This window comes from Gigantopelta aegis, chromosome 6, assembly GCF_016097555.1.
Source record: "Gigantopelta aegis isolate Gae_Host chromosome 6, Gae_host_genome, whole genome shotgun sequence".
Lineage (NCBI taxonomy): Eukaryota > Metazoa > Mollusca > Gastropoda > Neomphalida > Peltospiridae > Gigantopelta > Gigantopelta aegis.
In genome coordinates, this window is record NC_054704.1 from 78439016 (window position 1) to 78454242 (window position 15227).

Below are 15227 nucleotides of genomic sequence, written 5' to 3' on the forward strand. Positions count from 1 at the left end.
AAGAATTAGGTTGTTAAACATTCATTCAGAACCCAGGCCTGATTTCTCATTAATGGTTCAAGTAAATCTTGACCACTTACATTTTCTTGTTCATGCAAGGGGTGGGATGTAGCCCAGTGGGAAAGTGCTCGCTTGATGCACAGTCGGTATAAGATCGATCCCCATTGGTGAGCTCATTGGGCTATTTTTCTGTTCCCTCCATTGAAATATGACTGGTATACCAAAGGGCATGGTATGTGCTATCCTGTCTGTGGATGGTGCATATAAAAGATCCTTTGCTACTAATGGAAAAATGTAGCGGGTTTCCTCTCCAAGACCATGTCAAAATTACCAAATTACCAAAATGACACCCAATAGCCACTGATTAATAAATTAATGTGCCCTAGTTGTGTCGTTAAAACAAAACAAAGCTTTAACATTTGTGTTTGTTCCATGTAAGTATGAACCAAGATACACTGAACACGAAAAGAAATCAGAGTTATGGTTATCAGATTGGCTCATGACAAATTTACACTGGGATGGATGCAGAATAAATGGTAAGTGGATAATACAATGAATGCACATGAATGATACAATATTATAACAGACATGAGTATAGTATTCTATTTCATACATGTCCTCAAACACCTGATTTAAATGAAGTTGAACAAATTTTCCAAGTTGCAATCACAAAGTATTTACAGTGCATTTACACTTGAAAGTTACATTAACTTAACAAAATGTATGTCACAGAGTACTTAGTTTGATAGTGTTCATTTCATTAGTCAGAGTGTCTTTGAGAACTCTGTACTGATGAGCTGTTTACCAAGAATGTCAGGTGTGGATTCAAGTGAGGCCCCCTAGGTTTGGTCAAATAATATACAAAATATACATTATCCAATCCACCTGTCATGGACATTTAAATTATTATTTTTTAAAAACAACAGGGTTTGTGCTCCCCCCCCCCCCCCCCCCCGTTAAAAAATCCTGATCCACGCCAGAATGTGTATTCATAATGAACATACTTAAACCTTCAGTAGTTCTAAATGGATACATCTTGGTTAGTGTATAAAAGATATAGTCAACATCAATAATGCATGAAGTATTATCTCATAAACATGAAAAAGAAGAATGAAATGTTTTATTTAATGACGCACTCAACACATTTTATTTACGGTTATATGGCATCAGATATATGGTTAAAAACCACACAGATATTGACAGAGGAAACCCGCTGTCGCCACTTCAAGGGCTACTCTTTTCGATTAACAGCAAGGGATCTTTTATATGCACCATCCCACAGACAGGGTAGTACATATCACGGCCTTTGATATACCAGTAATGGTGCGAAAATGATGAATGTTATCTCCTATTCTAATATTCTATTACAATATAGTTTCACAGTTAATAGGCTTCTCTTTTCCTCTGCAAGATGTTAATGCTCAAACAAATCAACTGCAATTTGTTATTAGTTACTGCTTAGGAAATCTATGAAGTGGGTGTTTTGGGTCCAATTCCAGCAGCAAATAAATATCCCGTGAGACATAGAATCACGTTTAATGGTTCAGGTAACACCTTTTGTGTAAAACAGAGCTGCAAGTAAATTAAGGAAATGGAGAACAGCATCTAACAAAAAGGCACTGAAACAAGTCGAGAACGACCAATCAGATTCAGGACTAGCTCTGCCATTTGCCAATTGTGAATTTTAAACTGGTGATTTTGATTTTAACAGGGCAAAATTACTACATGTCCATGATTGATATTTTGTTGCAAAAAATTCTGGATTTCTGCCATTTTTGAAGTTTAATAGATCATTTGGTAAAATGTTCTGCTCACCCAAAGCTAGCTCCGAGATTACATGTCAATAAAGTCTGTCATGAATGGTACTTTATCATCAAGAACCTTTTTGAATGGACTGTATTTCATTTTAAAAATCCTTGTTTCATTATTAATATTATACTTAGTTCTACAGGGCATAACATTTCATGAGAACCGTTGTTCTGTTCCCGTGTTGGTTATGCAACTTTAAAATCACGAGAACTGTCAATCATTGACGTTGTAAACAATTACATTATAAAATTAAAAGTACCTTATATCAGTAATGAAAGTGAAAGTCAGTTTATGTTTTTAAATAAATTTGAACTACCATTGTAGCACAGAACCGTAGTTCAAGTGTCTTAGGATTAGGTAATCGAACTCATCGGTTATGAGAACTATATTCACGTACCCGAACAATTGGTTACCCAAGTATAACTCGCGTGAACTGACTTCCGGTTACCTAAGATTTTAAAATATTATCCCCTGTTCTACATTTCACTTTAAAGTTATAAACATTCGCTACTGTCAATGTTTTAAGACATATTTATGTAACATCATGCACTGTGCAATAGTCTAGGATTTAAAACATAAATCTTCCAAGTGAATAAGATAGCCATACACCATGAGAACATTAACATGACTGAACAATACTAATAAAAGAAACACTGATACTGGTCTATCATGTATCAGTGTGTCTATGTAGGGGTTTTATAGTAAAAATATCCATTCCATAGTCACTAAAAGTAAGTTAAAGTTTATTTAGTTTAACAACACCACCAGAGCACATTGATTAATTAATCATATGCTACTGGATATCAAACATTTGGTAAGTCTGACATGTAGGATTCATCTGAGGAAACCCACTACATTTTTACTAATCAATCTTTTATATGCATTTTCCCACAGACAGGAAAGCACATACCACAGCCTTTGTCCAGTTGTGTTTGGGATCGATCCCCGTCGGTGGGCCCATTGGGCTATTTCTCGTTCCAGCCAATGCACCATGACTGGTATATCAAAGGCAGTGGTATGTGCTATCCTGTCTGGGGGAAAGTGCATATAAAAGATCCCTTGCTGCCTTAGAAAAAATGTAGCGGGTTTCCTCTGATGACTATATGTCAAAATTACCAAATGTTTGACATCCAATAGCTGATGATTAATGAATCAATGTGCTCTAGTGTTGTCGTTAAACAAACCAAACTTTACTTTGACCAGTTGTGGTGCACTGGTTGGAACGAGAAAAAAACCCAATCAGTTGAGGGGTCTATAGTCCCTAAATGGATAAATCTAGTATTTATAAAGAAATATACTGATGAAACACAAGTATGGGATTACTTACAGCATCTTACAAGTTAAAGTTAGTTTGTTTTCTTTAACAACACCACTATAGAGCACACTGATTAATTAATCAGCGGCTATTGGATGTCAAACATTTGGTAATTCTGACTCGTAGTCAACAGAGGCAACCCGCTACATTTTTTCTAATGCAGCAAGGGATCTTTTATATGCACTTTCCCATAGACTGGAAAACACATACCACAGCCTTTGTGCAGTTGTGGTGCACTGGTTGGAATGAGAAAAAAAACAATCAGCTGAATGGATCCACCGAGGTGTTTTGATCCTGCGATGCAAGCACCTCAAGCGAGCACTCAAAACTGAGCTAAATTCCGCCCACATCTTACAAGGTCACAGCTTTAATCTTACACGGTCAAAGCTTTAATGTGCACGTTCATAGCAAGCTATTATAGCGCACACGTCATGGGCGTCATGGCTGCAAGTTCTGACTCATGCCAGCTCTTCCATCCAGGACCAGAAAGGTCAAAGCTTAAGTGCCCTCAACTTTCAGTAGAGCAGCCTATATGCCCACGGTTGGTTAGATATCTGCATGAAACAGGATTTGTTATCATAAAGTGCTGTTCCATCTGGTGAATACTAATAGACTCTATCACCATTGTGAGGTATAGATAAGGCAATTCCAACTCAAGGGGAAACATATATATTTGTGTGGTCCAAGGTTTACTGAGGCCTTTTCAAAATCATTTTGCTTCACGGGTTGGAATTGCCTTATTTAAACCATACAATCATGTTTACTTGTTTTTCTTGGTCATTTAATTAGAGTATTAAAACATTTGTAAACTAAGGTTTGTTTATTCTAGAACCATTCATAAACCCTTCACCTAAAAATACTACATCTTGAGAAATAAGTAATTCAACAAATTAAAAAACCCGTAAGTTATGACGTCAGTCATCATAAAACATGAGTTATGATATCATCTGCCCATCAACCCGTATTTAGAAATCTTCCACAAATACCATTATTACTTAAAAACAGTTTGTGATGGGTTACAATGAAAAAATGGCAACCAAAAAAGTGTTTCCCACAAAAAATTTAATACTGGATTTGTTCTTTTGTTGTTGTTTTTTTTTTGTTTTGGGGGGGGTTTTGGGGGGGGGGGGGGGGGGGGGGTTGGAGGGATAACGATACAACTTGACAACTTTGATTTATTAATCATCAGCTATTGGATGTCAAACATTTGGTAATTTTGACATCTGCAGCATTTTTTAAATTAGTAACAATGGATCTTTTATATGCACCATCCCACAGACAGGATAGCACATGTCATGGACTTTGATATACCAGTCGTGGAGCACTGGCTAGAAGAAATAATCCAATGGGCCCACCAACGGGATCTATCCTAAACCAACCATGCATCAAGCGAGCACTTTACCACTGGGTTACATCCCGCCCTTTGAAATACTGAGATAATGATGCATGGATAATGTGAGAAGAAACCTGTTGCCACCGCACAATGGGTTACTCCTTCTGATTAGCAGGATTAGACAGGATAATACATACGATGGCCTTTGATATATCACTGGCTGGAACAAGATATAGCCTAATGAACCCACAGACGGCAATCAGTTTTAGACTAACTGCAAATCAGGCAAACACTTCATTACTGGGCTACGTCCTGTCCCACAAATTACACAGAGCAAGTACTAGTGATGGGTATTGCCACAAATTACACAGAGCAAGTACTAGTGATGGGTATTGCCAAAATTTTCATATTGTGACCTACTGCTATACAGGAACCTGAACTGCATTACATACCACGATATATTGCAAAGACCAATTCTCAATTATTGTAATTTATAAAGTAGTTTAATTTCATGTACATTTTGTATATCTTTATAAAATGATAAGTGGTCTGTCAAGAATCGTTCCAAACAAGTGAAGCTATCGTTTCTTTGCTTAAACTGGTAGTTTTTGTCTGAAAATATAAAACATCTGACTAACACACATACAAAATAAATAAGCGCAAAATACTGGTACACTAGGAAAATATTGCTGTACATATTGTTAAAATTTTATATCGCAGTATATCAGTTATATCGTGCATCTCTAGCAAGCACTCTATTAAATTTTTGAAACTGCTATTATCAGTTAAATAAATAAGTTATTGCTGCATGTTTCCAGATTCTCAATCTTGGATCTTTAATTATTTACAAGGAATGTTTCTTTATCTTGTACATATTAAATGATTTCCTCAGTCAATCATTCATACTATTTTTAGGGTTGTTTTATACAGGCATCGGAAGATGACAGCAACTTGGGGACGGGCAGTTATACATTAATTTGATTTTCAACTGGGAATGCTTTATTTTGAAAGTTAGAGGATTTGTGTGTCTCACCCTTTCCCCCCACTTTTGAAACCTATGGGAATTAAATGTTTAAACTGGTTTAGTGTAAACATACAAACACAGGGGTGGATAGGGTGTAATGTTTAAAAAGAACACCTACTGTACTCAGGATGGGGTGCAATATTTTAAAAGGGCACCTATACTTTTCGATAATATATTAAGTACATTATATTATAGGTAATACTACCTATACACAAACACTAAATAACTTCATTGTATTCTCTACTACATTCTAGATATTTTATGGAACTTTGAAATTCTGGGATGTAGCACCCTAGTCGACCCTAGGATATTCACCTGTGAACACACACAGTGACACATACAAACACACACACACACACACAGTGACACACACACACACAGTGACACACACACACACAGTGACACACACACACCGACACACACACACAGTGACACACACACACCGACACACACACACAGAGTGACACACACACGTTGTTTTGTTATGTCAAATTCATGATTACAAGTAATTTACATGTAGTTGTTGATTTTTTTTTTTAATTAATTATTTTTTTATGGGGTTTTTTTTTTAGCATGCACTGATAAGAACATCCACAGATGAACTACATGTCTGACCCACGTTTCACTGATCTAGGATTTACAGTTTGTAAGATGTGGTGCTACATGCAAAAACTTAACACAGAACTAAATACAATACTGGTATAGTTAGCATTATCCGACAAAAAAAATAGCACTTAGTCGTATGTTAGTGTGTGTTAGTTGTCTGTAATTTTACCCATAATTTTTTTTTTAAATAATAAAAAGAGAAAAACAAATTAAGTGTGAAAAACTATTTTATGTTGGTTAGCACTAAACAAAAAACACCAAAAAACAACACCACCATTTTAGTTGAAAGTTTTGTTTTGTTTTATTTCCCGACACCACTAGAGCACATTGATTTATTAATAATCAGCTACTGAATCTCAAACAATGTTGTAATTTTGACATGTAGTCTTAAGACAGGAAACCTGCTACATTTTTCCATTAGTACCAAGGCAGGGTTGAAAATTAGCACTCGCACGGTTGCGACCGTTATTGGCTAAGGGCGACTAAGAATTTTACAAAGGTAGTCCATTGGGTGACCATCGATTTTAGTGTCTGGCGAGTATGGTACTAGTTAAAAAAGAAACAACTGAAACTGAATCGAATGTGACAAAATACGCCACATCTATGTTGGTGCAAACTATAGATCTGGCAGCAGAAGACCTAGAACATATTCTATATTTTGACAGCGCCAACACAAAGAATAAAGATAAAATTCATATTAAAACATATTAATTTATTAAGTTTTAAACACATACCGTCTCAAATAACATTTTATTGGGGGTAAAAGTACAGTGTAAATTTAAACAAAAATTCTTTATAAATTACCATCAAACTGCATGGGTTAACTCTTTTTTTTGTGATTCAAGTTTTACGGCAATTGATCGAACATCCAAGGCAATCTGAATGACACAACCATAATACATGATCAGGGCCGTATTTCTGCATAAAGCAGAGTGTAATAGGCATTTGGCAAAACAGTGGATGCTTCCATGGATCTCTGTCTAGAACAGCCACTCCCGAAGAAATCATTTGCTGGGAATTTCACTCCTCTTGTATCACCACAAAGTTTATTCCATCCATCTTGCATCGCTACAAAGAGGACTGCCACTCTGACTAGTTTACTAAAGCACCGGCAGTTCTACATTTAGTCTGTTTCTACTGCATTATCTTTTACCCTGTATTGAAAATGAGATTGAAAGGGACATTCCTGTGTTTGCTGCATTGTAAGATTTTTCCGAAAAATAAAATATTTCTATGATTAAACTTACATATTAAATATATTTTCTTGTTTAGAATACTAGTATCAGTGTCTGTATATTTAATGTGTTTCTGGTCGTTTTAATATTTGTAAGAAGCCCATCTTGGATTTTGTCTTCAAATAATTTCATACGTACGAAAAAATATATTTTAGGAAATAAAATGATGTTTCACCTAGTACAAATAGCAGAACGATCAGAAGCATGTTTAATATACAGCCACTAATATTTTATGCAGAAAAATATTTTTTTCTCTTTTAGTCGGTAACATCTTAAACATTGCAGTTTGTTTTGTTTTACGACACCTCTAGAGAACATCGATTTTTTAATGATCGGCTATTGGATGTCAAACAAACCACGGCCTTTCATATGCCAGTCATGATGCGACTTTATTAAGCAATGACTACACTATTTAAGTCATTATAAATAATCAGCAATGTTTCAATGCAGATTATTATGTGCAAGTTATACAAATAATTATGTATGTGTGATGTCCAATATAATTAATAATGTGTGTGTGATATGTAATACAATTATCAATGTGACGTCTAAGACAATTAACAATGCGTATGATTTCTAATACTGTAAAGTACTCTTATAACAAACTGCAAGGGACCAACCATGATAGTTAGTTCATTATAGCAGTAGTTTGTTGCATAAGTTGGTTATTAATATATAGGGAGATAAAAACGTCACTTTACAATCAGTTCATTCTATGAAGCAGTTTGTTATAAATGTACTTTACTGTACATTCAATTATATATTTGTGTGTGATATCTAATACAAGTAATTATGTGTGTATGATGTGTAATTAATACTATCAATTATATATGTGTGTGATGTCTAATAGTAATACAATTAATTATATGTGTATGATGTTTAGGACGGGACATTGTTATGTCAAGGCCATCAGTCTACAGGCTGTTAGGTACTGGGTTCGGATCCCAGCTGAGGCATGGGATTTTTAATCCAGATACTGACTCCAAACCCTGAGTGAGTGCTCCGCAAGGCTCAATGGGTAGGTGTAAACCACTTGCACCGACCAGTGATCCATAACTGGTTCAACAAAGGCCATGGTTTGTGCTATCCTGCCTGTGGGAAGCGCAAATAAAAGATCCCTTACTGCTAATCGGAAAGAGTAGCACATGTAGTGGCGACAGCGGGTTTCCTCTCAAAATCTGTGTGGTTCTTAACCATATGTCTGACGCCATATAGCCATAAATAAAATGTGTTGAGTGCGTCATTAAATAAAACATTTCTTTTTTTTTTTTGTTATGTCAAGTCAAGATTATTAAGATTTTCACATCACCAAGGTCAGTCAAGTAATTTTTATTTTAAAGATTATGCAAAACAATAATCAACTTACCACAAGACAAATTCCATGGCATCTTTAAAATCCTACAAAACAAATACATGCACTGCATTTATCCACACATACACAGAAGTAGCTGAAAATTTACATACCGTACATTAAGAATAAATCAACAATTAAGAAGTATGTCGAGCTGGGTGGTATATCATATATACTGTTCGGTATCGGTATTCTGTCAATACCAATTTACCGTACCTAGCAAATATCAAAATACTGACAATTTCAGTGTTGAAAAATGTTTCCCGCCATTTAGTAAAGCACTAACAAGATATCCGAAGAACGCAAAATAGCTGAAAAGAACAGAAAAATTTATGGAATTTAATTTTATTTAGATGAAATTAGCAGGCGAGACTTAACTTGGGTATGTATTTAAAGCCAAGTATACCAACAATACCGCTCGATATCGGTATTGTGTCAATACCAAATACCATACTGAATACGAAGTAAATCACACAAAATATACTGATACCAATCCTGAAATTTCAATACCACCCAGCTCTAGAAGTATGTAAAATATTTAAACAAACTGACATTCAAAAGTATCAAAATAATAATGTATTTGTACAACAATTTCTTTATTTCCTATCATTTAAAGTTAGTTTGTTTTTGTTTAACGACACCACTAGAGCACATTAATTTATTAATCATCTGCTCTTGGATGTCAAACATTTGGTAATTTTTACATATACGGGAAAAATATTCTTATAACGAACTGCAAGGGACTATGATAATTAGTTCGTTATAGTGGTAGTTCGTTGTACACATTTGAAGAAGTTGGTAGTTTTTATTTCCAAAGTCGGCCATATTGGATTTTTCTGATTTAAAACACCTTACATATAGCATACACAAATTGTAACACAATTTATTGTCAACAATAAACATAAAGAATACATAATAGAACTTCAAATCAAAAGTTCATTTAATCATATTTTTTTTTTTTTTATTGTAATTTGTTTTTATCTGCTTATTTAGCAGTGGCCTCGTGACTTGCAAAACTGCCGCAATGTCTTTCATTATGGTAATTTCACTTGACAATACTTTGTCGGCTCCTTAGCAAATATAATCCCTTAATTGTTCAGATGATAACATATGAAACTGGGGTTGGCAGTTTATTCTATATTTTTTAAAGTGTAGCTAATAATAGTGCTCATGTTGTCATCAACGTCATTTGGACTTTGTTGATTGTCACAAGAAATGGTACTTCTAAACCTTTGTAACCTTTGCAAAACATTTGACAATATATGATGAGGTCACGATAAGCCATGCTAATTGCCGTTAAGTTGGAAATTGGTATTATTCTTTTTTGTTGCATGCTTTAATAATGTCACTTGTCATCTCGGCCTGTATTGTGCAGTGAAAACATTCTGTCAATTGTTCCATAACTTTATCCCTTGACACCACTCTACTGAGTAAAAACAAGCATTCTTCAATCTGTTTTGTGTCGTCGTATTTGCTGCACTGCATTTTTGCTTTTAGTAACATGTTATTTATGTTCGGTTTGTTGTATACACACTAATTTAAAATGAAATTCACAATTTGGGACAAAATATTTGGTTTGTTTTAAAAGTTAATTTGTTATACATATACTAAAAGGCAAAAGTTATTGTGACACACAAAAGACAACTTTAGATAATTGATGATAAGTTTTTACTGCCATGTATGAAATGTTATAACATGGAAAGAGAAATGTCAGAAGGTTGGAAATGAGCAATAGTCCATGAAAAGGGCGCACCTGCCATATGCAAATGAGCCACATCATTAGAGGGGGTCCAGAGTGAAGTTCACACAGTCAGTAGCAAGCGTGTCACCTTGAGCATTGATACAGGCCTGGCACCGTCGTCTCATTGAGGCCAATAAACCCTAGAGAAAGGGATGGTACGGGCTGTGAGGATTGCTGGATGGAATCTGTTTCAGATCCATGTGTCTTGCCGAGGGGTTGTCACAGGTGGTCGGCTGCTACGGGGACGGTCCCTGACCTGGATGTTTTGTTGATATTGTTGCCGTAAGTGCCATATGGTGTTTCTGTGGACGCTGAATTGACGTGTGACGTCACGCTTGCGAGGTCCCTGATTCAAGCATCCCTATGACTCCCTATCTGTCATTTTCACAGAGGTGTGGCATGATGAAATTGCATCAAACAGTTCACTAATGGTGTTTTTCTGACTTCTGGACTTCTGAAGGCTGCACAGAGTGGCAGTGATTTACGATTGAATGTCTGGCTTTTTATGGTAAACACTTGACAGCATTTCTCCTGAATATTCCATGTTTCTTTCACAAAGCATGCAATCACTGCAACAACTGCTTGGTTGCATTTCTTTGAGCTGTTTCATGCACATTTTCTCTGGTTTACATCCATAAATCCATTCACAAATTTATTATTCCAAATAATCCATGTCACAATAACTTTTGCCTTTGAGTATAGTTCATTCTGTACATTAAAATTCATTAATAATATATAGCATGCAAAAACAGGACTTTTCTATCAGTTTGTTGCATGCAGTAGTTTGTTGTAAGCAGGGTTAGATCTTCACCATTTTTTCAGGGTGTTAACAGGACTACCTGGCTTTCATTTCAGATAGCCCCTTGAAGTTTCAGGCGGTCCATATTTTGTAATAATTTAAGTTAAAATAACGCTACAGTTTGTTATTTTGACATAACATTGATTGAATGATTGATGAATTATAACAGATATCAGTCCAAGCACAGATTGGGAATTAAACTAAAATGATTAGTACGCCTATTACATTGCTCAGTGGCCCTGATATTATTAGATTATTAGGGACGTTTCTTCTCCTCAAATCAGATGTCTTTTTTTTTTACACACCTAGATCTGCACTTGTATATATATTTGATATAAAATCTTTACAAGCCCCCCACCTCCAACCCCCACCGGCCCTGTAAATTACTTACCATTACGTTATTGCAAAAGAGTGAATAACAGTTGAAAATGTGCGAGGAATCCCATTATGTTCCAAATTCAAGATGATTGTATTTTGGCAGAAGACTGCATCGACTACAAAATGTGTAACTCGCGAATGCTCAGTTTAGTCAGGATGTGGTAACAGTTAAAAAATTTAAAAATGCATCGCATACTGTAAATGAATGTGATATGATGGGGGACCAGTCAAGTTAAATGCGATACAAATGTTTTCTGAACAAACCTCTGTTTCTGCTGTTTGAAACAGGTCAGAATAGATTCACAAAACGTTTCATTTGTGCTAAATAAATTTTAAAATTCCAGGTGGTACAACGGACTACATGTTTGCAGCTTCTGGTAGTCCTGTTAATTTTCAGGTAGTCTCAGACTACCGGACTACCGTTAAGATCTAACCCTGGTAAGTGTGTTCATTCTTAGTGTGCTTTACTGTAGTCTTAGAAAGAAACCTGCTACATTTATCCACTAGTAGCAACAGATCTTTTATATGCACTGGCTGGAATGAGAAATTTCCCAATGGGCTCACCAAGTGCATCAAGCGAGTGCTTTACCACTGAGCTCCTTATTTCCTATAGATACATGTTACTAGGTCATTTGAAAAAAGGTGCCTGCCAGTTTGGCTACCATAATTAAAATTTGAATCTAGTTACAAATTTTCTTACCAAACTTCCTAAATCTAAAAAAAAAATATACTTCAGCTTAAACCCTACTTTAGTTACAATGTATATATATAATAATAAGCTAAACAAAGAATAAAAAATGTATAAATGCAGAAAAGTATCAAGATGTTTCAAATGTCACACTACCAACTGTCCAAATATCAGCCCTATAGGAACAGTATCTGAAGTGGGGGTCACAATCTTTAGTTGGGGGAATGGACAAAAGCCAGATATTTATCTTTATTTATATAGAGTAGGATAAAAAAAAACACACAAAAAAACCTTTAACCAGTTTCTATTGACATGAACACCACAACACAACTGTTTAAACGTTTAGGCCAGGGGAAAAAAGTTGTTTCCTATTACATGCTGGGAAAATATAGGTAGGTAGATAGGTAGGAAGAACATTTTATTTTGGAAAATAATTTTATTTATGGATATTAAATAGAGGTGTTGACTACCAACATAATCTCTGCATGTATAGAAATACATTATGCAAACCAACAATACCATTCATCATTGTCCTTTGAATCTGACTAGACAATCACAATGAAAAACAATTTTATCCGTGGTGTGGTGGTTATGCTATGGGCTTTAATAAGGCTGGTAGGTACTAGGTTCAAATTTCACATATTGGAAATGGGATTTTTAATCACAAAGCTAGTGTTTCAGAAACTGAAACTGAAAAAGACCAAACGGGCATGTGTGGGAAGATTATTTGCCATATGTCTTAACGCAGTTAGAAACTAACACACTTTCCTGTTTACCAGATGGTGTTACACCTTTTTTTTTACTTGAATGGATTAGTTTTATGTCCATGTTGCAGATTTTTTCCATTAACTCGTTGGAATATGTACCATAACTGAAGTAAGTATCGTATTCATGTTTTTGTCGTTAGCCGAATGCAGTTTGGGATGTTGATGGTATACAGTGCTTTCCGGTGTATCAGCGCACCTAAGCATTCAAAGACCATTTTCTATGTGAACATTGTGAAATACTTAATAAAATATGTCTCTTACCAATGAAGCAGTGCATAATCTGAGATACACTATAAATTGTTTTATGTCTGTAGTAAATAAACATTTTAAAATTTTCCATAAATGTAGACACCCCCTTTGTATCCAAAACGATTTGAATGTCCGGTGATTCGGCGCAGTATATGTGGGTTGGTGACCTCTCTATTTATAAACCGCCTATGACCTCACTTTGAAGCCCATAAATGCTACACTATTGTCCCAGGATTATTTTAGTAGGCTACTTTTTTGTCTTGTTAAAAAATATTACTATAAAAATGAACAATCGCACATGACCCATCTTGTGATCAGTTTCGGAATCATTTTCTTGAGTGGCACAGTACTACAGATGCATACATGTTCATTGCCATGCATGGCTAAGATGCCTACATGGATTCTTTTCTTGGGTAGATAGTGCACACATGTGGATCTTATTTCGCTTTTATTATTATTTGTTTTTTGGTAACAATGTGACAATTGTGAACTGGAATGACTGTCAATTAAGGTGTAAAACTTTTGTTTTGTTTGCATTTGTCTGGGTTTTCCGTTTGAGTTTAAATAAAAATAACCAAAAAAAAATTGTTACTGTAATTTTTAAAATGCGGGAAAGATGTTTTTAGACTGGTTTTAACATTCTTAATATCAATAAGGCTGACCTACTTCACGTTTATATACACGAAAGCAGGTGAATGATTTATTTTGAAATTATATATAATTATTGATAGTTCTATAAAAAAAACATTAATTGTACCCTTAACAATAAATATGTTGATACTTGATTAAACATTGAAAATGGAATTGAACTTTAATTCGTTAAAAACACCGAGAACATAACAACTTCCTAAACATACTTGAGCAAAATACCAAGTGCGCCGAATCACCGGATGTGCCGATACACGGTTGTATGATGCCATGGCATGTGTTATCCTGTATGTTGGATATAAGTTATCTTGCTACTAATGGAAAAAAGAGAGCTGTTTTCCTCTCAGAATTACCAAATGTTTGACATCCAATAGCCAATGATTAATAAATCAATTTGCTCTAGTTATGACGTTAAAAAAAGTAAACTGTTGATCAGTCTCTAACACTAAACTTGGGAAACTTGCATCCAAACATCGCGACGTGTGTACCAAGTCAGACTTTTAATGTCGATACTGCAGTTACGGTGTCGCTGTTTTCGTTTCATTCAACACAACGCTGCCAGACTCAGTCAGTTATCTGATCACACACTTCGAGACAAAGTTCTACGATAAATATGTCAACTCAGTTTAATTTATATATTAAAATTTGTAATTTTACTATAAGACGTTACTTGAACTTGCTACTAGTAACAAAGATCAGTCAAAAAAATAATTACAATACCTCATCCTCGTTGTCACTTGACGCACCTGGTTTTGTTTCGCTTTCAACCGTAGCCATGGTTGGTTGGTAGACTAGAATATATTCCTCAGTCTTTTTCGGAGCACCGCCAAAAATTGGTCAAATAGATTAGACTGTTTGTCTAAAGGACGACGGAATATTAATGGTCAGAAACTATGATAGACCTAGCTCTTGGCTACATTAAAAATTAAATCAGATGCTTAAGGCTTTCAGAAGTTCCAACCTATTTGTTCACACAATTCTGTGAGAAGGAGATTGATAGCAGGCAATAACTGGAAAGCAATTTATGTAGATATGAATATATACATTACAATATTCTTTGGATGAGGATGTTGTCAAAAAGAGTATGTGTAGTAAAAGTAGAACAGACCGATTTAGGTGTATACTATTGACCTTGCACATGTGACTGTTGTAAAAATATTATTCTTCTTCCCAATTCATTAACATTTTTAATAGAATGAAGTTGCTTTATTCTAAATTGAAGATAAAAATTGCACAAACCAGTAAATTGCTTTTATAACCCAGAGTATACAAGCCCTATCCCCC

The 15227-nt window shown here is 35.1% G+C and overlaps 1 protein-coding gene across 2 annotated transcripts in view; it reads right to left on the bottom strand.

Moving 5' to 3' along the window:
• The window catches only part of LOC121374221 (tetratricopeptide repeat protein 39B-like), a 60723-nt gene extending 46011 nt beyond the window's left edge, over positions 1 to 14712 (bottom strand). The window contains exons 1-2 of one of the 2 annotated variants that reach the window (XM_041501217.1): positions 14664 to 14712; positions 8689 to 8720 (exon numbers count right to left, since the gene is read on the bottom strand). Coding sequence is in view for 1 of the 2 variants with exons in the window: in XM_041501218.1 (XP_041357152.1) it covers positions 8689 to 8705 (17 nt within the window). In the remaining variant the exon portion in view is untranslated. The remainder of the gene's footprint in view (positions 1 to 8688; positions 8721 to 14663) is intronic. The other variant, XM_041501218.1, reaches the window with a different exon arrangement.
• Between the last annotated feature and the right edge of the window lie 515 nt (positions 14713 to 15227).